The sequence below is a fragment of the Hypanus sabinus genome, chromosome 23 (assembly GCF_030144855.1).
Source record: "Hypanus sabinus isolate sHypSab1 chromosome 23, sHypSab1.hap1, whole genome shotgun sequence".
NCBI lineage: Eukaryota > Metazoa > Chordata > Chondrichthyes > Myliobatiformes > Dasyatidae > Hypanus > Hypanus sabinus.
Window position 1 is genome coordinate 58,384,711 of NC_082728.1, and position 26,579 is coordinate 58,411,289.

The window sequence follows — 26,579 nt, forward strand, 5'->3', positions numbered from 1 at the left end:
GGCCACTGTCGCTTCCCCCAGGTAGGCTGTCCCCCCCAACAGTACTCAAAAAGGAGTACTTATTGTCAAGGGGTACAGCCACTGGGGTACTCTCTAGTATCTGACTCTTCCCCTTCCCCCTCCTAACCGTGACCCATTTGCCTGCCTCCCATGGCCCTGGTGTGACCACCTGCCTGTAACTCCTCTCTGTCAACTCCTCACTCTCCCTGACCAGATGAAGGTCATCGAGCTGCAGCTCCTGTTCGCTAACACGGTCCCTCAGGAGCTGAAGTTCGGCGCACCTGGTGCAGATGTGGACATCCAGGAGGCTCGGAGACTCCAGGACCTCCCACATCCGACACCGAGAACAACAAGCTGCCCTCACACTCATAATTCCCCCTTTCCTCAAATAACAGGAAAAAGTGAAACCTAAACCTACCTTGCCTCGCCCGCTTCCGCCTAAGCCCATTGAGCCAAAGCCCTTAAGCCTTCACTCTGCTCCCGGCTCACTTCACTGCCCACAGACAATGCTGCTCGCTGTTTAAAGCTGTGTCCTTTTTAAATCTTCCCCCACTTCACTGCCCGATGTCACACGCCTGCACAGCCCCGACTCTCTTAACTCCAATGAGAAGAAGAAAAAAAATCAAAATGGCTCCCGCCGCACTCCCGTTCTGATCCTCCAACTTCCTTCTCCACTTGAATGACCACGTCATAGAAGACTAAGAATCAAGGATAAATGATGGTCATAATGAACAAGCTGGTTCGAAGGGTCTGTTTCTGAGTCATAGAATTCTATGGTTGCATGACTAACTTCTCTTTTCCTGTAGGGAATGATGTTTGAAATAGTCAGCCAGCTGGTGGTATTGGTTGATGCATAAATGAAGCCTGGATGCCCCAGTGAAAAGGTTTTGGGTACTAGAAGTACAAGATTTGATGAAGGAGCTTGGCTTTCGTGGGGAAGTTGGGGTGGAAGGGATAATGGAGTGGTTGTTCTGCTGGGAGCATTGGTACTCGAGAGAAAGGTTTCGGTCTGATCCTTCGGAGACTGGAGGAACAGTTTCTTACACTGGTGCTGGAGTACTAGAGGGGCTAGCGCTGATGAGCAAGTTAGGGTACTGATGTTAATGGACTTCAGTCTGACACCAAGCTGACCCTGAAGGCCCAGTTAGATCCCTGATGATCAGTATCAGTAAATGTTCTCATTTTCACTCTGATTAAGTGTAGCAAAGAAAAGTAGAAAAATTGATAGTTTTAGCCAGTTCTTGCTTTCCCATCTGAGGGAGGTATGCACTTCTGCAGAATCAGGGTGATTAGGGTGTGGTTTGAAACAATGCAAAAATACCTTGATGTATGGTTATGATGAGAATTTAAGATTAGAGATGGGAGAAGACAAGTTATCCTATAATATTCTTTTCCCAGTTAGGTAATGAGTAATGTAATGTCATTTGTACCATGCTGGAAATACGTTAATCATTTAATAAAACTTTTATCTCTTTACGAGGAAATTATGTCATGAATCAGATGTTAGAGTACCTGATTACGAAACAATCAAGACTTGCTTTCATAATTCCACAGGTAGATAACTCTAATAATCTGCTCAATCATTTCTAGAAATTCTCTAAATGTACTTAAAGTGAAGGAGTTTGTTTTTGAAGGATCCAGGTGGAGTAGTTCCAACTGGAACTCACTTCAGGGGTGCCCTGGTCCCACCTGGTCCCAAGATGGCCTTGAGAGGTGCAGTAAATGCTCAGTCAATGGAAACTGGCAGACCAGGGTTCCAGGCGGCAGTCTAGTTACCATCAGTGACTTGTGACAGTGAGAGAAAGCTCCAATAACAGGAGGCTTTCTCTCTGAGTGCAGGTCTGACGATGGAGGTCCAGGCAGTGATGCACCAGCAGCACTGCAGATGGAGTTTGACAATATTCCATTGGATGAGGAATGTGAAGCCTAGCCTAAGGAAGAGTCAGGTTTTTGAATAAGAGAACCCATAGGAGAATGGAAACCTGTGGTCTGATGAAGTCACACAATCTGATGATGGGTCTCAACCCAAAATGTTGACCGTTCATTTCCCTCCGTAGTTGCTGCCTGGCCTGCTGAATTGCTTCGGCATTTTGTGTGTGTTGATGTTGCTGGAGTGAACAAATGAAAGATGGGAGTCAGAACCAACAACTATGTTGTAGCCACTGGCAGTGAAGAGATTGGGGTATCACCAGAAGTTGCTTTGCAAGGAAAGTGGGTAACAACAACTGAAGGATATAACTTCATTAGACAAAGAATACTGTTGGTTTCTCTTTGAGAGGCCAGGTTTGCAGTGGTACCATTACCTTGCCCATCAGTTTGGGCTGGACGTATGTCTATTTCATGCAGGTAGCAAGCAGATTAAAGAAGCCTTTGCAGAACTTGAGAAACTGATCTGCAAGGCCAAGTGACCATCTGGTGGGAGAATTAAATGTGGATGACATGCCCCAGAGGAAGGACAGTCTGCTCTGAACAACACGAGCCCAAGCCTTCAGTTGGACAATGTTTTTGTATTTCCAGAGCAGCCAGACTGTTTGCAAACCTCAAATGACAGGGTCTGTAATCTGCTTAAATGGTGTGATAAGTGTTGGTTCACCAGAACCGCATCGATACAAACATCTGAAAGACTCAGCAGGAGATATTACGGGCCATGCTGAAGTATATGAGATTGCAAGTGTTTGGGGAGGAGGTCAATGTCCACAAAACGTTTGTTGGCAGAATTCCTGAATGGCACAGATGGATTTGGGTGCATTAGCAGTGGTCTGTGTCATGAAGACACAGCTGGTCATAAGCTCTGAAGATCATCCAAGGGTTGTTACAGGAGGCATGGGTTTACACAGCTTGGCCCAGTAGTGTAACCAAAGTGCACCAGGACAGATTAGGGAACTATCTTGGCAGAACTGTGAGCCCTAGAGATGATTCAGAAAGAGAAACCCAGAGGAAATGACCTTGTGTCTTTAAAAGATCCTGTGTCTAGGTGGCAGGAGACTGTAAGTCAGATGGTCAAAGGTGATGGCACAGAGTGAAGAGCCTTAACAAGCAACCGAAGTAGAAATTACGGCTGAGTTCAAGACATTAAGTAATGTAACCATTGTAGTTGATAAGAACTATTAATCTATAGTAAATTTTACATTAAAAGGTGATGCTTATAATATGGAATAAGATGCATTAATTGCTAAAGAATTAAATAGAGTCAGGTTAAAGTAGCAGTTTTAATCAGTGATTAGAATGACTTCATCCAGAATGTTAATTTCACTCATGGTGTGGAACTTTGGAGTCAAGAATACAACTATGCGGAATGAATTTATGTTTAGTTAAATTTATAACTGTTTATAAATACCTCTGTAAATAATTAGTTAATTCTATAACTAATGTGTAGATAATTAACATTAATTAGTAGTTCATTTATAAATATGTGAATAATCTATAGTTTACAAGGCTTTATTACTAAATCGTAGATTACAGTAGTGTTGCTAAATGTAAGGCTTCCTGTAAGAACTCAAGATAATACGATATGCAAACCTCTTGTTTGTTTGTTTATTTATTGACAAACAGCAAGGAATAGACCCTATGACCCTTCAATTCAACCCCAAATTTAATCCTAGCTTAATCACAGGACGATTTACAATGACCAATTAACCTACCAACCGGTGCGTCTTTGGACTGTGGGAGGAAGCAAGAGCACCCGGAGGAAACCCACACGGTCATGGGGAGAACGTATAGACTCCTTACAGGCAAGGGCAGGAATTGAACCCATATTGCTGGAACTGTAAAGTGTTGCGCTAACTACTAGACTATCGTTCCGCTCCTTGTGTGATAATATGAACTCTTAACTTCACAATCTAACTTATCGTGGCCTTACCTGCACTGCATTTTCTCTGAACTGTAACACTATATTCTGCATTGCTTTGCCCTTGTACAACTGCTCTGTAATGATCCGACAAAGTGATTTGTATGGACGGCATGCAAAACAAAGTGTTTCACTGTTTCTTGGTATTTGTGACAACAATAAACTGCTTTATTACAGGGCTGTCAGTCTGAGTGTCAGAAAAGCAGCTCAGGAGCCAGTCCAGACTACTCAATAAATAATCTGGTATTCTAGTGCTGTCTTGATATGTGTCACATTATTAGACATCATCTTTCCAATGAGACCTCGGCCACTAATGGAAGTAGAATATCCCAAAGCACCGTGAAACACAGAGCAACACACGCAAAATGCTGGAGGAGCTCAGCAAGTTAGGTGGCATCTATCAAGAGGAATAAACAGTTGACATTTCAGGCTGAAACCTTTCATCAGGACTGGAAAAGAAGTCAGAATAAGAAGGCGGGGGAAGGGAAGGAGTACAAGCTGAAAGGTGATGGGTGAGTCTAGTTGAGGGGGAAGATGGGTGTATGGGGAAGGAGGGATGAAGTAAGAAGCTGGGAGTGGATAGATGGAAGAGGTAAATGATTGAAGAAGGAATCTAATAAGAGAGTACAGTGGACCATGGAAGAAAGGAACCAGAAGGAGTGATGGGTAGACGAGGAAAAGAGAAGAGGTTAAGAGGGTAACCAGAATGGAGAATGCAAAAAGAGAGAAGAAGGGAGAGGGAAATGTTACTGAAAGTTGGAGAAATTGATGTTCATGTCACCAGGGTGAAGGCAACCTAGCTGGAATATGATGGTTGCTCCTCAAACCTAAGTTGTTGGAAGAGCAACATCTCATGAAATCATCATGGCAGTAGAGGAGGTAATGGATAATCATGTCAGATTGGGAATGGGAAGTCGAATTGAAAATGGCAGTCACATTCATTCTGTCCACCATGAAAGCCAGGACCACTTTTTCCATTCCCCATTCTGGTTACCCCTTTCTTCCTTCTTTTCTCCCCACTGTCCTCTCCTATTAGACGAGGGGATTCAATCAAAACATCGACTGCTTATTCCCCTCCATAGATGCTGCCTGACTTGCTGAGACCCTCCAGCATTTTATATGTGTTGCTCAAGATTTGGAAATATGCAGATTCTCTTGTGTTTATGAAACAGAACAGTATCCTGGCCACAGTCACTCAACATGCGACATAAGGTTGTCTGTCAGTTTGTTTTGTTACTTTCCTTTGTGTTTGCATTGCACAAAATTGGCTGCTGCTTCTGACTGTCAAAGATAATTAAAGTTCAAAGTAAATTACATATCTGTTACCATATACAACCCTGAAATTCAGTTTCCTGCAGACATACTCAATAAATCTATAGAATAATAACCATTACAGAATCATTGAAAGACAGCACCACCTTGAATGTCTAACTGTTGTCCAAAAGACAACAAACTATGAAAATCCCAAAAGAAAGCTGACTGCTGGCTCTGTGCCCAGAGACCTGAGATCTTTGGGCACATGGCTTGGAAAAAGCAACACAGCAGACTTTTAACATCATAAATCAGCGAGTTATTTTGTTATGTCTCCCCTCTTGCTGTGAAATGGGGACATCTCTTTTTCCTTTATTAGGGAGAGAGAGCGCGTGTGGTATGTCGAATTACTGAGTGAATGAGCAGTCTTTGGGGTACTGCAAGTCTGTATCTTTATCGATGCTTTGCTGCACACTTGAATGCTCAGTGGGGGGCGCAGATGCTTTTTTGCTGGTGGGGCTGCTACTCGTGTGCGAGGGGGAAGCTGGGGGGTGGCATTAGGGTTCTAACATTTAACTCATTCATTCTTTGGGCACTCCTCATGAATGTTTGCAAAGAAAGAATTTCAGGATGTATATTGTATACATTTCTCTAACATTAAATGTACCTTTTGAAACCTATTGAAAGAAGCAATAATAAATAAGCAATAAGTATCAAGAACATGAGGTGAAGAGTCCATAGATTGTGGGAACACTTCAGTGATGGGGCAAGTGAAGTTGCGTGAATTTATCCCCTTTGGTTCAAGTGCCTGATGATTGAGAACTAATTACTATTCCTGAACCTGGTTGTTTGTGTCCTGGGGCTCCAGTACCCTTTTCCCAATGGCAGCACAGGAAGAGAACATGGTCTGGGTATTGGGGGCCTCTGCTGGTGGATGATGCTTTCCTGCAACACCGTTTCATGTAGGTATGCTCAATGATCATAGTCAAGGTGAAAATAAATCCGAAGGGTTTCTACAGTTATATTAATAGCAAAAGGATAGTGAGGGATAAAATTGGTCCCTTATAGAATCAGAGTGGACAGCTACGTATGGAGCCGAAAGAGATGGGGGAGATTTTGAACAATTTCTTTTCTTCGGTATTCACTAAGGAGAAGGATATTGAATTGCGTAAGGTAAGGGAAACAAGTAGGGAAGTTATGGAAACTATGACGATTAAGGAGGAGAAAGTACTGGCGCTTTTAAGGAATATAAAAGTGGATAAATCTCCAGGTCCTGACAGGATATTCCCTTGGACCTTGAGGGAGGTTAGTGTAGAAATAGCAGGGGCTCTGACAGATATATTTCAAATGTCATCACAAATGGGGATGGTGCTGGAGGATTGGCGTATTGCTCATGTGGTTCCATTGTTTAAAAAGGGTTCTAAGAGTAAACATAGCAATTATAGGCCTGTCAGTTTGATGTCAGTGGTGGGTAAATTAATGGAAGGTATTCTTAGAGATGGTATTTGGATTATTATTTGGATAGACAGGGTCTAATTAGGAATAGTCAGCATGGATTTGTGTGTGGAAGGTCATGTTTGACAAATCTTATTGAATTTTTTGAAGAGGTTACGAGGAAAATTGATGAGGGTAAAGCAGTGGATGTTGTCTGTATGGACTTCAGTAAGGCCTTTGACAAGGTTCCGCACGGAAGGTTAATTAGGAAGGTTCAATCATTAGGTATTAATACTGAAGTAGTAAAATGGATTCAACAGTGGCTGGATGGGAGATGCCAGAGAGTAGTGGTAGATAACTGTTTGTCAGGTTGGAGGCCAGTGACTAGTGGTGTGCCTCAGGGATCTGTACTGGGTCCAATGTTGTTTGTCATATATATTAATGATCTGGATGATGGGGTGGTAAATTGGATTAGTAAGTATGCAGATGATACTAAGGTAGGTGGCATTATGGATAGTGAATTAGGTTTTCAAAGCTTGCAGAGAGATTTAGGCTAGTTAGAAGAGTGGGCTGAAAGATGGCAGATGGAGTTTAATGCTGATAAGTGTGAGGTGCTACATTTTGGTAGGAATAGTCTAGATAGGACATACGTGGTAAATGGTAGGGCATTGAAGAATGCAGTAGAACAGAGTGATCTAAGAATAATGGTGCATAGTTCCCTGAAGGTGGAATCTCATGTGGATAGGGTGGTGAAGAAAACTTTTGGTATGCTGGCCTTTATAAATCAGAGCATTGAGTATAGGAGTTGGGATGTAATGTTAAAATTGTACAAGGCATTGGTGAGGCCAAATTTGGAGTATTGTGTACAGTTCTGGTCACCAAATTATAGGAAAGATGTCAACAAAATAGAGAGAGTACAGAGAAGATTTACTAGAATGTTACCTGGGTTTCAGCACCTAAGTTACAGAGAAAGGTTGAACAAGTTAGGTCTTTATTCTTCGAAGCGTAGAAGGTTGAAGGGGGACTTGATAGAGGTATTTAAAATTATGAAGGGGATAGTCAGAGTTGACGTGGATAGGCTTTTTCCATTGAGAGTAGGGGAGATTCAAACAAGAGGACATGAGTTGAGAGTTAGGGGGCAAAAGTTTAAGGGTAACACGAGGGGGAATTTCTTTACTCAGAGAGTGGTAGCTGTGTGGAACGAGCTTCCAGTAGAAGTGGTGGAGGCAGGTTCGATATTGTCATTTAAAGTAAAATTGGATAGGTATATGGACAGGAAAGGAATGGAGGGTTATGGGCCAAGTGCGGGCCAGTGGGACTAGGTGAGAGTAAGCGTTTGGCATAGAGTAGAAGGGCCAAGATGGCCTGTTTCCGTGCTGTAATTGTTATATGGTTATATGATGGGGAGGGCCTTAACCGTGATAGACTGGGCCGTATCCACTACTTTTTGTAGGATTTTCTGTTCAAGGGCATTGATGTTTCCATATTAGGCTGTGATGCAGCCAGTTAATATACTCTCCACTCCACACCTACAGAGGTTTGTCAAAGTTTTAGATGTCATGCCGAATCTTCACAAACTCCAAAGGAAATTGCTGTGTTTTCTTCGTAATTGCACTTGCATGCTAGGCCCAGAAAAGATCTTCTGAAATAATAACACCGAGGAATTTAAAATTGTTGACCCTCTCCCCATTTGATCCTCCAATGAGGACTGACTTATGGATCTCTGGTTTCCTTCTCCTGAGGTCAATAATCAGCTGCTTCATCTTGCTGACATTGAGTAAGTGATTGTTGTTATGGCATCAGCAAACTTAAATGTGGCATTGGACATTGGAGCTGTGCTTGGACAGAGTCGTAAGTGTAAAGTGAGTAGAGCAGGGGGCTAAGCACAGAGCCCTGTGGTGCATCTGTGCTGATGGAGATCATTGTTACCAATCCAAACTGACCGGAGTCTGCAAGTGAGCAAATCGAGGATCCAACTGCACAAGGAGGTATTGAGGCGAAGGTCTTGGAGCTTATTGATAAGTTTTGAGGGGATGATGGTACTGCCTGTTGAGCTGTAGTTGATAGAGAGCATCCTGATGTATATACCTTCGCTGTCCTGATGTTCCAAGGTTGAGTGAGGAGCCAGTGAAATAACATTTGCTGTGGAGCTGTTGCTCTGCTAGGCAAATTGGAGCAGATCCAAGTCACTTCTTAGGAAGGAGTTGATACATTTTATCACCAGCCTCTTGAAACACTTCATCACTGTGGATGTAAGTGTTACTGGATAATAGTGATTGAAGCAGGTTACCTTGTTCTTCATGGACACTGGTATAATCGAAGCCTTGTTGAAGCAGGTAGGTACTACTCAGTACTTACAGTTGATCAGCACAGATCTTTAGTACTTGGCCAGTTACCCCATCTGGGCCAGATGCTTTTCGTGGGTTCACCCTCTTGAAGGCTGCTCACACGTCAGCCTCAGAGACTGAAATCGTAGGATCATCAGGGGTTGTTGGAGTTTGTGATGGTTCCTCCATGTTTTGCTGGTCAAAGAGAGCATAGAAGGCATTGAGCTCATCTGGAACCTTGATGGGATGGTACTACACACCCCCATTAGCCACCAGGACATTGAGGAACAGTTATGTAATCAGCTTAAGGGAATATGTAAAAATAATAGGGTTATTGTCATGGGGGATTTCTATTTCCCTAATATAAACTGGGACTTTCTTAGTGTAAGGAGCTATGCACTAGTTTCATCAGTAAGTCTACCTCTATAATTAGACTTGACCAAGTTCAACATTGAAAACAATGACTCACATGAATATTCATGGGAGAGCCAAGTTACATACAATATTTATCATTGTTCATTCAAAAATAATAGAAGAAAAAATATAAGCAGAGCGAAGCATATTATGTATTGCAATGTACTGCTGCTGCAAAACAACAAGTTTCTAAACATATGCTGGTGATATTAAACCTGATTCTGATTCTGACTTTGACAACTGGCCCAACCATTTACTATCCAAATACTGATATGTACGCCAGTTCTGTGAGGATTTCACAAGGTATCATCTAATTTAACGTGTTCTTGTAACAATTCAGCTGGCACCAAACTGGTGGGAGATGTTTCCTGTGACAACATCTGCTCTCGGGTTGTAAAAAATAACTTGCTGCTTTGTTTGGCAGTAAAATGATTACTTTTTTCATTATGGTAGGGGTTTAAAGAATTGAAGGGCAGCTTCATGCCACTTACCAACAAAATTTTGTGCATGTAATTTTAGGCACATGTTCCATAGGTTTGCCACTCTGCTTGTAAACTGCAGTTTTGTTTGTTGCTGTGCTGCTGCTCTCAGGTAAAGTAATATCAATATCCTGTATCACTGGTGAAGGTACAGTCACGATGCCTCCTGAATTGAACAGCCGAGTGGCCACTATTTGGAAGGAAGTTCACTTTTAGGAATTGAGAGACCACATTGATCAGGGATCCAAAAGAGACTAATTTTATTTCTCTTTCTACATAGGAACCTCACTTTGAAGTTCTGGACCAGCCTCTGCAGCAACCTCTCACTCGACTGCAGGGAGCAGAGCATCAGGCAGCTTTGGAGCTTTTCAAATTGGTTAGTACCAACTCTGACAATCCACAATCAAAATACTCATAGCAGCTATAGTCTGATGAATCTTGCCCACTCCTTACAAGAATCTCTTGTAAATTTTACCTCTCTTGGTTTCCCTAAAGACCACCACCGTCGGATTTTGAAATACCAGCCTCCTGTTACTTAGATTTATTTCAATCACCTGTGAACTATCTTTCTTATAAAAGTAAAGAAGTGAACAGGACAGGTAGAAAGTGTGATCACCTAACTCTCAATCTCTGTCACAGCCAGAAGTGGATATAAAGAAATTATACCTGTTAATATGTTTCTTGTTAATATGTTTCTTTAAAGAAATGGCATTATAACTGTGAAAAAATAAACAAAAATGCAAAAGTGATGATGAAATAATGACTATATGTCTATTCAATAATTATTGATTCAAGATCTCAGAATGTTCCAATTTGATTGGTGTTCAACAAACATTTGATGAGGTCCTGTATATTGTATATAATGTATATTGGGGACAAGCATGGACAGGAAGGGATTGAGAGGAAAGAGATGGGGTGGTGGTGTAGGGATGACCATTAATGAAGGCAGTGTGCCATACTCACACATTATCTCTGCTTATGTCCTCTCCTTTTGGGAAAACAGATTCTGGTGACGTGATTCTACAAGTGGGAGAGAATCCTCAACGTTTCCCCAGGCCCCATGAACACACACTGCTGCAATCTATAAGCTCACAACCTAGATCATGGCATCATTTTAAACAAGGGCAAGAAACACCTTCCTTATTACATTTTACTCATGATGCGATGCTCCTCACTGTTGAACAAAGTGTAGAAGCAGTGCTTGGAGTAACCAGAGCAGACAATGCAGCCTGGTTGGAAGGCTCAAACCTCCATCACCAGGGCTCTTGGTAGCACCACCACTGAACTAATTAGTCCAAGCATGAAGGGTATTGGTATTGGTTTACAATTGTCATGTGTACAGCTTGTCTTGCACACTATTCTTACAGATCACAGTGTATTGAGCTAGAATAAGGTAAAATAATAACAATGCAGAATAAAGTGTAAAAGCTACCAAAGAAAGGCAGTAAAAAGATAAAGTGCAAGATAATAACAAGGTAGGTGGTGAGACCAAGAGTACATCTAATTGTAAAAGAAGTCCATACAAGAGTCTGGGACTAAAGCTGCCCTTGAGTCTGGTGATAGGTACTTTCAGGCTTTTGAATCTTTTGCCCAGTGGGAGACAGGAGAAGACACCAGCCAGGGTCTGCAGCAGGAATTCACCAGGTAAACATGCCTAGCCTCATCCCCCACACCCAGCTCTACTGTTACAGAGGTCCATGGCACAATTAGTAGGGATGACCATTGCATGTTTTTGTGGAGACTGTCCTGTCTTCATGCCAGTGACCATCTCTGATACATTGTGTGCACTGCAGTCATGCGGAACGTAAACAGATCCGACATCCCTGAGGTCCTCTGGATCATTAGATGCAGCATAAATGCACACTGCTGCAGTAAGTAAGCTCACAGCCTAGATCATCCCTCACTCTACCATTGCTATCAACCCTAATTTAGTTGAACATGCAGAGGTGCTTGCTGGGAGCAACACTGGATGTATCCAAGCCTGATGTGCCAAGATTAGACTTCACAGTAAGTTTGCTAACACAAGCAACAGACAGTGCTAAATGATACCATAATGAATGGATCAGGTAGAAACCTGCTGGATCTAGTCTTGTAGCTGATGGGTAAATGAACAGTTACCAGAAGGAGAAAGCTCCAATAACATCACCAGCTTTGTGATACTGGGCCTAGCAGGTGAGTGTAAAAGATGTCAGAATGATTCACAGCCTTTAATGCTGAGGGGGTTATTCATCGCAGATCTCTCTGGAGATCCCACCATCGCAGTTATATACTGCAGAGTATACTCGACGGATCAATCTCCTCTATCGTATGGTCTTACGATAAACAAAGAGGCTGTTTTCATTGGCTGGGGAGTTTGGCTGTATTGGCGCAGTACAAAATTGGAATCTGGAAGAGGATTGCAAGTTATGTAGGGTGAATTCTTAGTGTTAATATAGAATCTGAGGAAAGGGAAAATGCTGGATATAAGTTTCTATCACAATCTGCAAGAATCTAGAAATTGTTCCTTTGCAGAATCGAGGATCATGCTGATGATGCTTGTAAAAGTCAGATAGGGAATACTGCAATATTCTCAAAACATCATTGTCAAAATTTCTCATGTAATCCCACTCAAGTGACGTTATTGGCCTCATTAAAGTCTTGTCTTAATGTATGTCTACATTGAGCTCCTGAAGGGACATATACCTAGACAAGTGAAACTCTTCTCATTACAGGGGAGTATTGCTGCTGAGTGAGTAAGAGAGGGTACCAAGAATACAGAGGATCCTAAAGGAGCTGGTTAAGGACAGTATCTGCAGGAGGCATGATGTTTGTGTAAGGGGCCATGGAGCAAAAGTGAGAAGTAAGCAGAAGGAATGTGATGGGATTAGTCTAGCGAGAGCTGGGAAGGAACTGAAAGCGTCCTCCTGTCTTGTAAAAGTATATATTGTATATAGCAGAAGCTGCTGGTAAAGTTTGTAGTGTTCTATGTATGTCTTATAGCTTCCTACCTGCCTGTGTGTGGCATTTTCACTTTACATAGCAACTGTCAGATGCTGCCATCTCTCTCTTTAGTATCTGGTGTTACATGCACTTCTTAAGCTCCCCTTTTCCTTTGTTAGGTTCTGCGGTTTCAACAAGAAGAATTCCTCCAAGGCAGGAAGGAAATCATTCTTGGGAATTTTATTGTGCAGAAGGGAATATCCAATCCCAGACTCCGGAATGAGATCTACTGCCAGGTGGCGAACCAGACCTGGAAGAACCGTGACATGGAGGAATGGCAGAGAGCCTGCCTCCTGATGACCACCTGCCTGAGCTGTCTGCAGCCTTCGCCCGAGCTGGAGAAGCCTCTGCTCAAGTGAGAAAGTCCTGCGTGAGAGAGAGTTCAGGGTGGGGGACAGTACAGAGGCAGAGAAACAAGAAGTGATCTTTGAGCTTCAGTGATTCAATGAATATTTGGCCAGAAGGACCAGCGCCTTGCCCTCTGTCATCGGGTTTCTGTACGGTCCATAATCTCATGAACACTTCCTTACCATTTCTCTTTTGCACTGCTTATTTATTTTTCAGTTGTAATTTTGACATCTTGCATTGTACTGCTGCCAGAAAACAACACATTTCTTGACCATGTCAGTGATAAACCTGATTCTGATTCAGATTCCGTTGTCTCTGACCAGCACAGTCCTGACCACAGCCAGGTTTAAAGGACCTTTGTACAAGCTGTTCTTTTGTCCATCCCAGTGACCATACTCCAACACAGGGCCTTTAAAGCCTCCTCTTTGACTAATACTAATGTCACCCTCTTTGGTATCTTCTCTTATCTGATTGAGCTCCTGTACAGTTTCTTTCAAATGTTACTGCAGGACAAAGGGACATGTCAGCCCACCTTTTCTGAACCATTGTTTATGTTCCACACTTGTTTCACTCCTGCTCACCTCCCTCCACCTTGCTCTGTCAATGTTCTCCATTATCCCTTCTCCATGACCTGCGCAGCTTCCTCTGACACTTGGCCCAGTGGAAGATGTAAGAACACTATTGGCTGTGGGATTAAACCACAGAAAGTGCAAAGATCCAGAAGCAGTATACTTCATATGCTGTACGGTCTGAATGTATTCAAAGCTGAGTGAGTTTGGACTACAGGGAAATCTTATATGTCCGAAGTGGGAGGCGGAGTCCCTCGGACTACAGGGAAATCAAATGTCATTGGTACCAGGGTGGGGGATGAAGTTGAGACCAGTGTTCAGACCAGCTATGATCATGATTGAACAGTGGAGTAAACTGCACATAAACTCCACAAACTCCACATCCTGTTCCTGTTTGGGAAACATCGTCAGATTCTCACTTCTTTAGAATGGTCTACGTGTGTGAACACTTCCAGCTTCAAAGTGCTTGATAGTCTAGAACAGATTCTATACAAGATAACCTCTATCCTTACGGCAACTGATTAGAATAGTACAGAGGAACTTTATTCTGATCTAGCCCATGTTGAGGGTGCATTAGAAATATTTGATGGGTGGTGGTGTCAAGGGGACTCTATTGCACAACTGACTGATGTTGTACCTGCTCTATGACTGGTGAGACAGAATTAAGTTAGGCCATTCAGCTGCACAAAATTCTGGTCCTTGCAGTTACATCATGGCTAATCCACAACTTAACCTCGTCTGTCATGTGCAAATGAGAATCTCACTTTCTGATTCTATAGGTAAGTGAAATATTAATCTTCATTTCCCCCCCATTAAACCACTCTCCATTGTTGCAACTTCCAGGCTGCCTCCTGACCCACCAATCTGCAGTCTCCACATCACCGTAATAGTCTCCAAACCTTCATTAAATGTTTGTCCGTTTTCCCCCTGACTGTATGGGTTTCCTCTGGGTGCTCTGGTTTCCTCCCACATTCCAAAGGGTCAGTGGGTTGTGGGCCTGCTACATTGGTGATACTTCCCCAGCACAACCCTCGCTGATTTGATTTGACACCAAACAATGTGTTTCACTGTATGTTTTGATGTGTAAGTGACAAATAAAGCTAAGCTTTCTTTCTTTAAATGCTCTCCCGATCTCTGATCTCTTGCTACGTCCTGGCCTTAGTATCCCATCCTCGCCTGCTCCCAGTTGTTGATCTTCCACATCCCAAAATCTAGCTATGCTGCACTTTCTGTGTAATTCCAACACTTTTTCTACACACTGTCAGTGTGTTACCATGAACCACCTCAACACACTGTGTGATGATTTGCTCTATGTGAACAGTGTGCAAGACAAGCTTTCCTCAGTACACATGGCAATAGTAAGCCAATACCAGTTCCACTTCCTACGATCACAACAAAAGCTGGTCTCAATCTCCCAGTCATCCCACAGCTTTCACCATCACCATCAAATGCAAGGCTTATGTCACCCTCAGCTTACTCCAAACACAGGCCTGATGACAAAAATGTTCAATGCCCAGTCTGCAATCAAGCTCAGGCCTGAAGTTAGACCAACCCAAACACTACCCACCGCACCTGGTTGTTCTGTCACATCTTTCTCATTGGTGATTGTGTTAAATTATTTAACCTCCTTTACTATTTGAACATCTCCCCTTCTCTGAGATCTTCTCTATTCAAGGGTTAACAAACCAAACCCCTGCTACACTTCCACATTATTTAGCCCTCTACGTCCTGATGTGATTTATTGAATCCTTGCTGCAGCCCTTTGACACCAGTGTATACTTCTGGTGATGGGTGCCCACAGTGAGTAACTGTGCACCACAAGGCTTTGTAACTAAAATTCTTTACAGTTGTAATATATATCTTCTCACTTTTTCTTACACAGAAACCAACATTTTCAGTAGTCATTTAAATTTCTTTTTTAGTCCTGTCCTCTAATACTTGATGAATTTTGCCCTCTAACTTGTTATTTAGATCCATTTAGAAAGCACTCCAGTAGTTAATCTTACTTATATTGTAAGTAGATGACCTCATACCTACTAACACTGAATTACTTTCATTCACAATCTATCAGTGTATTTTGCAACTCCGGCATGGTCTATGCTCTGCACCGGCAGATTTACTTGGTACCTAATCCATATTGTACCATAGCTGGGAGAGTGTGAATAGACAAACAAAAAGATCTATGCTGTGTCTAATCCATGTTGTATCCACGTGCTGGTGCTGATATTGTTCATTTTTGTCTGTAATAGAAATAATTTCACCTTATTGAAGTAATATCCTTCAGTGAAAGATAATGGTCTCCTGACTAGGTTTGCAGTAACACAGAATGACCATGTGCCATTGTTCTCACACAGGTATGTGTCCGATCACATCATGGAAGAGTACAGGGCAGTGTGTCAACACAAAGCCCTTAGTGCCATGCAGTGCGTTCAAAACAGGGCCTTCCCACCCACCCAGCTAGAATGGACAGCCAATCACAGGCGAGGACAGATGGTGCTGGATGTCCACATCTCTCATGGTATTTACATGAATACAATAATATCATTGACTCAGCTTTACAGCTTGAAATGCATAATTTTATAAATTAATTGTTAAAAAATCATCTTTAAGATAGAAATCCTTTATTGTTCCTAATTCCCTTTCAGTTCAGTCCCTGAGACTGCAATGCACTGGTGTGTTTGTTAAAAGAAGGTTGTGCATCGATGTTCGATTGTTTACCATCTCATACATGCTAAAGGTCCCACTGATCGGGTACAACGATCCTCCAACCAGCTCCCCTCTTTAACACTTGAAACAGAAAGTAGATTCACTGTTCACTGATCCCAGTACAGTGTAGGATTAGAATTGCTGCTGAAATCACTTTCACAGAAATAGTGTCCAGAGCTTGTGGGCCAAAGTTTAGCATTTTTGTAGACTCTATAAACAATGCATTGATCAGCAAACATCAAAACCTATAAGAAATGTGGTTCCTCTGTAGATTCATATCTGCATAAGCTTGGACCAGTTATTATATTTTGATTAGGCTTTCCTGGTAACTTTTCTATTGCAAATATCCATGTCCAGATTTATAATGGTAAGCCCCCATATAAATCTATCCCAATGTAATCAGCTTATCTTATTAAACCCCTTCAAAATATGTATGACCTTCACCATCCTCTCAGTTAGGTAAATAAATAAGTCCTCAGATGTTAATAGTCTCAGCTATTGTTTGACATCTGTCAGTGACTCCCTGCTGAGCCTTCACCATGACATTAACATAATGAACAAGCTAAAGAAGAACTTGGTATTTTAATTCTGTCTGTGTGTTGCTCAAGGTTTCCAACATCTGCAGAATCTCTTGTGTTAATGATTATCATTCTCTTGACTTCAGCATTTAATGCACATTTGTAAAACCTATGATCCCAAAAGTATTGATATCTTTATTGGCTTGTACTTCCTTTGGATTGGCTGAAAAACGATTTGAAATATGAAAGTGTTGTGCAGATGTACCCTCTTGCACAATACTGACTGCATATGTCGAACATCCTGCAGCCTACCAGAGAAACAGGTTCCCCATTGAATACGCCCCTATCGGTCCCAGTTTCACTCTTGTCCCTGGCTGCTTGGAAATAGGGGTTCAGCTGGAGATCTTTTACAGTTTAACTTCATTTTCTCTCACCAGATGAAAAATTTGCAACAGAGGTGGAGTCCTGGACAACAGGAGAAGAACTTGGAAACTGGATTTTAAGATTCCGGTATGTCAAAATGTGGACAAGACATCCAGTGTACAGATGTGCTTAAGAAAGAGAGAGTAGGCCAGTCACACGGTGGAGTTATGCCCGGTGGAGACACTCTGCATAGATACACCCACTGCAATCAGACATACACTCAGATCACGTACAAGTGTTCCCGTCACAACCATGATACATTCAGCAATGATGCACAGTGTGCAGTATTAAAAATACCCAATGCCTCCCCAATGCAGGCACGGCTTTACTCAACATGAAAAACACAAACACAGGTGAAACACAGTGACATACGCAATGTAGTTTCAAAATCAAAGCCATAATCATTTATAGTTCAATTTGTAACCTGTCTCTCTGTAGTCTCGCATTGCATAGTGTGTTAATGTGGTGACCTTAGCTCTGTCAGATTCAGTGTGAGTGTGAGCGTGTGTGCTCAGCATTGTGTTGTCACAAACCTGTGATGGTGTTGTGTGGGCTCCTGGTAAATACATCAGAAGTGAAGTTTACTGTTTCTACATGTTAGTGTGGCTGGCAGTGAATCCGGTTATCTTAATTTGAGAGGTAATTGTCATGTACAGCACTTCTCTATGACATGGCTTGGGGGGAGGGTCAGGGGAGGATTCCACTAGGAATGGATGTGAATAGGTATGAAATTATGTTCTGTATTTGCCTGAAAGAGTGCATATCCAACAAGTCTGAAGAAACCAAAACCATGTTCGGCAAACAGTCCACTTGATTGGCACCTCACACTCTACCGTAGATACTCTCCCCACCTACCTTCTGCATTCCATTGTCGTAATGTCTACAGCATCTTCTCAAGGTTTTTACAGTGGCACTGTTCAAAACTGCAACCTCTATCACCAAGAATGACTGTGCCAGAAAGGACCTGCGATGGTCAAAACTTCATGGTTGTCTCCAACTCACACAATGTCCTGACATTAAAATATATCACATCTTATTTCATTGCATTAATCTCCCTTCCCTGACTACACTGTGGGAACATGGTCAGTTCAGGAATGGCACCAGGGCAGGATGGTGGCTCACCCCTCCCTTCTCAAGGACATTATCGTGTCCCATGTGCGTATTTTAAAAATTCCTTACAGATCCTCCATTGCTGGTTTAAGTGCCTCAACTTTATCATTCCTTAACTTCCCAAACTCTAGTAAACACTAGCTGAATTAATGCAACCTGCTGTTATAATTTGACCTCTAAGTTATCTTGACAAATTTGTACTTCCTCCAACTTCTGTGTGGAGAGCATTCTGACAGGCTGCATCACTGTCTGGTATGAGGGAGAAGGACTACTGCACTTGACCAAAAGAAGCTTCCTTTTTTTACTTTCTATATTATCATGTATTGCATTGTACTGCTACTGAAAAGTTAACAAATTTCATGACACATGCTGGAGATAATAAACCTGATTCTGATTTTGAATAATTCTACCTGAGCATAGCGTTCAGATGGGAATAGGCCAAAGGGCGTACAGTATGTCCGTGCTGCATAACTCTCTATGATGCCGTGATACTCTAAGTTCAAAGTATCAAAGTTCATATCTGTCACCATATACTACCTTGAGATTCATTTTCTTGCAGGCATTTACAGGAAAATAAGGCAATACTGACAAACATCCACATGCAAAAGAGGACATATCATGCCAATAATAAATTTAAAAAAATACTGAGAACCTGAGTTGTAGAGTCCTTGGAAGTGAGTTCATAGTTGTGGAGTCAGTTGAGCATTGAGATGAGTGAAGCTGGTTCAGGAGTCTGATGCTTGTGAAGTAATAACTGTTCCTGAACCTGGTGGTGTGGGACTTCCTGCCTGATGTTTGTAGCAAGAATAGAGCCTGGCCTGCGTGATGGGAGTCCTTGATGATGGCTGCTGCTTTCTTGTGGTAGTGCTCCTTGTTAATGTGGAGGGGAGGGCTTTGCCTTTGGTGGACTGGGCTGTGTCCACTACTTTTGTAGGCTTTTCCATTCCTGGGCATTGGTGTGTGTACTGTATAGCCTACAGTATAATAAGGGACTACTTTATGTTTTAGTAACATGTCATTGTATGTGCTAATAGGTGCGTATTGAGCATGCGCTATTAGGCGTATATAGATCTGTACGTTTATGCCAAGTTCAGTTTCTGCCAGTAAAGATTTTTATTACTAGTATTGTTGTGTAACCAAGCTACATACACAACAAATTGACCATGAGAATTATGGACCTACATCTTATTGTCATTATTTTAGTTGATAATGACACTCGGAGGAGAAGAGAGAGAATCTAGACACATCTAGATGGAGTGCGCTCCTTGCTCTAGCAAAAAGGAAACAAAGGGAGAATGGGTCTAAATTAGCATAACAAAGATTGGAACCATTACAGCATTTGATAGTGGCATTGAAGCCTTAGGCTACATCCACACTAGACCAGATAAATCCGTAACCGAAGCTTTTTCTCTTTGTTTTTACCCTCTGTCCACACTAAAATGGCGTTTTCATCCCCTGAAAATGGAGATTTTCAGAAACGCTCTCCAGAGTGTGTAATTTTGAAAACGCCGCTTGGGCAGAGCAGTGTGGACGAGGTAACCAGAGAAAACTAAAAACACTGTCATGACGTGCCGGAACAGATAGTGATGGCAGCGCGCCATTTCATTATTTTCTTGAACCAACCTAACAATTTCAGAACAGATGGCAACGAGACTGAAGCCAAAAGAGTTAGAAATGTACTCACCAAATACTTTGACCCATAACTTACTGAATAAATAAGTATGCTCACTTTGCCCTGTTTTCTGTCCTTGCTCGTATGAAGATGGTTCACCTGTTTATGCAAGTACTTCTCTGACAATGGATGTGTAACAGCCTAATGTAACATTGTACGGAAATACAAGATAACACTGATTCAGACATGTTTTATACATTTGACAAGGTGCTTTATTAATGCAACAGAGTTAGTCAATTTTTCATTTTTTTGTAATTTATTATTTTATTGAAGTTCATCATCAAACAAACATTTCCATGAGATGTATTTCAGACATTGTACATATATATCATATAATCATATATATCACAAATCTCCACAAAGTATTTATCTGAGGTATACACTTATAGAAAAGAGTGGAAAGAAAAAACAAGCAAAAGGAAAAAACTATGTACAAGTAGGGAGTGATCTTTTTTTTTATAACATATTCATTGATTTATGAGAATAAAATCAGGCCTATGAGGCATTATGTAGTTAAATCATTTTTCCCAGTATGAATCAAATTGTTCCAACTTATGATTAACAGATGCTGTTATCTTCTCCATTTTGAAACTGTCCATTGTAATTTCCATCCATGTATTTAAAGTTGGGCTCTCCTGTGATAACCATTTCCTAGTAAGAGTCTTTTTACCAGCCACCAGCAGTATATTCACTAAATATTTATCTCTTTTCAACCATTCTTGAGGTTGAAAATATATGGTCTTACTTTCTAAAGGTATTTCACAGTTAAAGATGTATTGTAGGGCATTGTGTATCCCCCTCCAATAGTCTTTGATAACAGGTCAGTCCCAAAAAATATGATAATGATTTGCATTTTGTTTTCTACAATTTCTCCAGCAAACAGGGAGGTTACTATCATAATGGGATTTCTGAGAGGGTGTAATAAAATATCTTATCAAGTTTTTCCATCCAAACTCCCTCCATTTCTGTGAATTGGTACACTTCCATTGATATCTCCATATTGTTGTCCATTCTTCCTCAGATATAATTATCCCTCCTTCCTTCTCCCATTTTGTTTTAATGTATGAAGTCAAATGTGTTTTAAGATTTGACAACCCCTTATACATGCTTGAAATGATTCTACTGCCGTTATCTGAATTATATCCTTTTCTAAATAGTTCTATCAAGTATGTACTTGTCTTGGTTACATTTTTAAGTGTCTTATTAAAATATTGTCACATCTGTAAATACCAATAAAAATCTTGTTTTTCTAATAAGTGTTTCTCTTTAAGCATTTCAAAACTGAACAGTGTTCCTTCTTTCATTATGTTGCAAAGAACTGTTATTCCTTTAGCTGTCCAGTCCTTAAATCTAGCATCCAGTTTATAACCATATAACAATCACAGCACGGAAACAGGCCATCTCGGCCCTCCTAGTCCGTGCCGAACTCTTAATCTCACCTAGTCCCACCTACCCGCACTCAGCCCATAACCCTCCACTCCTTTCCTGTCCATATACCGATCCAATTTTACCTTAAATGACACAACTGAACTGGCCTCTACTACTTTTACAGGAAGCTCATTCCACACAGCTATCACTCTCTGAGTAAAGAAATACCCCCTCGTGTTTCCCTTAAACTTCTGCCCCCTAACTTTCAAATCATGTCCTCTCGTTTGAATCTCCCCTACTCTCAATGGAAACAACCTATTCACGTCAACTCTATCCCTCTCAAAATTTTAAATACCTCGATCAAATTTCCCCTCAACCTTCTACGCTCCAATGAATAGAGACCTAACTTGTTCAACCTTTCTCTGTAGCTTAAGTGCTGAAACCCAGGTAACATCCTAGTAAATCGTCTCTGCACTCTCTCTAATTTATTGATATCTTTCCTATAATTCGGTGACAAGTAATTCCTATTATTTGGTGTAAAATCTGAATCATATGCACACCATTTAAGAATTGCAATATCTCCCTCTAGATTATATTCTTTTATAGTAGTTTTCCATACTTTAAGAGTCAATTTCACCCAAGGGTTATCAATAGTATTTATGTACCTTTGCAGGTTGTTATCAGCCAAAATTGCTTGTATGGGGATGGGAAGTACCCGCTCCTCAATGTTTTTCCATTGAGCGTCATATGATGGGTTACACCAACATATCACAGCTCCCAATTGTCCTGCAAAATAATAATCTCTAAGAGAAGGTTGGCCCCATCCCCCCTTTTCCTTTGCCAATTGCAAAGTTTTGAGATGAACTCTAGGCCTTTTACCCTGCCAAATATACCTTGATAACATCTTGTTCCATTCATTAAATTGATTTTGATTAATCTCTATTGGTAGAGTCTGAAAGACATAACAGTCTGGGCAGAATATTCATTTTAATAGACTCAATCCTTGAACTGAGATTGAAAAAAGTAATCAGGTTCCATCTTGCCATATCTTCCTTAATTTTTTTATATAAAGGCTGATAATTACATTCTGATAATTTTGCCTAATCTTTTGGCATAATGATGCCCAAATATTTGAAAGACTCTGTTTGCCATGCCCGGGGATATCTACTTTCAATTTCTCTTGGTGGGCTATAGTTATATGAAAGTAATTGAGTTTTTATCTATGCTGATCTTGTATCCTGATAATTGACCATATTGTTCATAGGATTGCATCAATTTAGGTAAAGAGTATGTTGGTTGCCCTGGATAGATCAAAATGCCATCCGCATAACAAGCCAATTTATGCTCTGTCCCTTTAATAGTAATTCCCCTGATATCTTCATTTTGTCTGATGTATTGAGCTAATGGTTCCAGATATAATGCGAAGGGTAGTGGTGACCATGCACAACCCTGTCTCGTGCCCCTTTCTAGGGTAAGACTATTTGATAAATATCCATTGATTTTAATCCTAGCATTAGGGTTGTCAAATAGTGTCTGTACAGTTTTAATAATTGTGTCTTGGAAACCAAATCTATGTAAAACTCTGTAAAGAAAATTCCAATTAACTGAATCAAATGCCTTTTCAGCGTCCATGCTTATCACTATTGCTTCGATTTTATTTTTTTTGTATATGATCCATAATGTGAAGCGTCCTTCGTACATTGTCTTGTGTTTGGCATTGTCATATAAAACCTGTCTGATCGTTACGTATCAGTATGGGTAGAAACTCCTCTAATCGTTTGGCCAAGATGGAGGTAAATAATCTATAATCTACATTAAGAACGAATATTGATCTAAATGACCCGCATTCCATTTTATCCTTGCCTTCTTTCAGTATAGCTGAGATTATCACTTCCTTCCAACTGGGTGGCATTTGTGCCTTTTTTAGAGCCCAGTTCAGTGTAAAACAGGAATTAACTCATTTTTAAATTCTTTGTACCACTCTGCCGTATACCCATCTGAACCTGGTGACTTGCTTAATTTAAGCCTACTAATTGCAGCTTTTAATTCAACTTCTGTTATGTCAGCAGTCATCATTCTATTTTGTTCTTCACTTAAAGTGCGTAACTCTAGAGAATTCAAGAAGGTGTCAATTTGGGTTATGCTTTCCTCTGGAACTTTGGAATATAGAGTTTTGTAAAACACTTCGAAAGCTTCTTGAATTTCACTTAGCTTATTTTTTTAATCATTTTTGTTCTTGGATCCCTAATTCTATGAATTGTATTTTTTGTATTTTTTATTCAGTTTCCACGCCAGTATTTTCATAGATTTTGATCCACTTTCATACTGTCTCTGTTTCAGAATCATTAAATTTTTCTTGATTACTTGCATAGACAAACTACTAATTTCATTCCTAATTTTTTAAATTTCCTCTAATGTATCCTGTGCCAAATTGAATTTGTGTTTTTTCTCTCGTTGAGTTAGTCAGTTTTTCAATGTTCGTCATCAGCCAAGTCATATTGTTCGTGAACTCCCTGTCGGTTGCCTCCATACGGTCCAGTATTTGTTTTATTTTAGTTTTAAGTCCTCCTGTGCGAGAGCCAACAGCTGTCCATTGTTTAAGTTTTTCTAGTCTGTAACTGGACAAATGCGCATGGTCTTTCAAAGCAAGATTCAACACCAAACACGTTGCTTGTTTTCGGTAGATGTGTCCTGCGCATGCGCAGTAGGAGGAGATTCGCCGAAATATCCATTTTAATATAAAATATAAAATATAAAATATAAAATATAAAATATCCATTTTAATGTAGACAAAACACTTAGTGTGGATGCCTATTGCTTTTAGGTGAAACCAGCATTTTCAAAATTATCCGGTCCAGTGTAGATGTAGCCTTACATTGAAAGAGTGGAGTTATATTGTGAGGCTAACAGTGTTAAAGATGAAAAGAAAGCCAGCGTCTTACTCAGTATTATGGGAGCAAAAACATAGGGGCTGCTACTGAGCTTGTTAACCCCTGAAAAGATAGCTGACAAAATGTTCAAGCAAATAGTAGACACTTTCCAACAGCATTTAAACCCCAAACCACTGGTCATTGCTGAAAGATTTAAATCTCACAAATGGAATCAGAGTAAAAATGAAAGCATTTCTGAATATTATGCTGAATTGCGCAAATTATCAGAAAATTGTCAATTTGGAGCTGGTCTATCAGACACATTGAGGGACAGGTTAGTGTGTGACATGCCCTGTGAAACCACTCGGAAGAAGCTTCTGTGTGAAAGAGACCTTAAATTGGAGAAGGCTCTGAACATTTCAATGGAAACAGCAGCACATGGTGCTTCAGAGATACCAGAAAAATCCCTGGAATATGCTGCAAATAAAATGTCACTGAACAGAAATGAAGGAAAGAAATGTTACTGTTGTGGGAACAGGTCACGTGATCTGGATGACTGTTGGTTTGAAGACAAAGAAGGCAGAAACTGTGGCAAACAGGGCCACATTGGCAGAGTATGCAAATCTAGTAAAAAGGAAAAAGGACAAAATACAGAGAAACAAGAAACCCCAGAAAGGAAAACACAACAATGTACACAAAATGGAAGAAAGCAGATCTGATGAAAACAACTCAGACAAAAGTGAATTGTCTTGTCTGCAACTTCACAGCGTGAAAGAGACAGATGATCGAAGAGTAATAAGGATCACCCCACAAGTGGCAGGCATGAGGCTGAAAATGGAACTGGACACAGGCTCAGCTTTAACAGTGATCTCTGTACACAACTACAAACGATTGTTATCTCACATAACTCTGAAACAAACTAAACTACTGCTAAAGACTTCACAGGGCAGAAAGTGCACCCCAAAGGCAAAATTAAAGTGACAGTGACCTACGGAGATAAAACACAGCAGCTGAACCTCTACGTACTGAAAAATGGAGGACCACCATTGCTGGGACGTGAATGGCTCAGGAAAACCCAGTTGGATTGGCACAGCATTAAGGCACTAAATGTGTCAGCAAAGGAGGGCAGCAAGGCCACATCTGAGAAACTGTCACAAATACCTGCTGACTCTGAGGAAGTCTTCATGAAAGGAACAGGTGGGCATGAAGGCAAGGATTGAGATTGAGGAAAATGCATGTAAAATTTCACAAAGCCAGACCAGTGCCATATGCAATCTGTCGTACAGTAAAGGCAGAGCTGAAAAATCTGGAGCAGACTGGGTTCCTGTCAGAGGTGGATTGGAGTGAATGTGCCACATCTATTGTTCCAGTGATGAAGGAAACCTCCAGCACAAAACCAGGAAAACCAAGAAAGGTGCACATATGTGGAGACTTTAAAGTGACTGTTAACCCAATTCTCCGCACAGTACAGTATCCTCTACCTCATATTGAGGACATCTTTGCTTCCCTGTCAGGAGGGAAACATTTCACAAAAACCGGCTTGTCTCCAAATGGAAATCGATGATGCATCCAATACTGACAATAAATACACACAAGGGACTTTATCAGGTTGGTGTTTGGGATAGCATCAGCTCCTGCAATCTGGCAAAGGGCAATGGACCAGGTCCTGCAGGGGATTCCAGGGGCTCATTGTCACCAGCAAAGATGATGACGAACATCTTTCTAACCTTGAACAAGTGCTCACCAGGTTACGAGAATATGGGCTCAGAGCTAATCGACAGAGTTGTTCAAAAAGGAAATCTCATACTGTGTGCATGTGATCAGCAAGGATGGCTCACACATGTCTCAAGACAAGATAGAAGTGGTGCTATAGGCACCACCACCTGAAAATATGTCTCAGCTGAGAGCATATCTTGGACTAGTGAACTACTACCACAAGTTCTTGCCTAACCTATCCACAGTCCTACACCCATTAAATGCAATATTACAGATAGGGACACAGTGGAAGTGGACTGAGAGCTGTGAGAAAGTGTTTCAAGAAACTAAAAGACTCATAACTTCAGAAGGGGTGCTCGCGCACTTTGACCCCTCCTTACCCATCTGACTAGCTTGTGATGCTTCGTCCCATGGGATAGGAGCTGCGTTATCGCACACGTTTCCAGATAGCCCAGAAAGACCAATAGCCTTTGCCTCAAGAACGCTAACTTCAACTGAACACAACTATGCACAGATTGACAGAGAGGCCCTAAGCCTTGTGAGGGGAG

General features: G+C 41.2%; 1 protein-coding gene across 1 annotated transcript in view; it reads left to right on the forward strand.

Moving 5' to 3' along the window:
- Positions 1–26,579, forward strand: part of LOC132380273 (unconventional myosin-XV-like) — a 909,717-nt gene that overhangs the window by 727,217 nt on the left and 155,921 nt on the right. The window contains exons 32-35 of the mRNA XM_059949029.1: positions 10,033–10,128; positions 12,851–13,086; positions 16,003–16,166; positions 17,310–17,382. Of these exons, the coding sequence (XP_059805012.1) occupies positions 10,033–10,128; positions 12,851–13,086; positions 16,003–16,166; positions 17,310–17,382 (569 nt within the window). The remainder of the gene's footprint in view (positions 1–10,032; positions 10,129–12,850; positions 13,087–16,002; positions 16,167–17,309; positions 17,383–26,579) is intronic.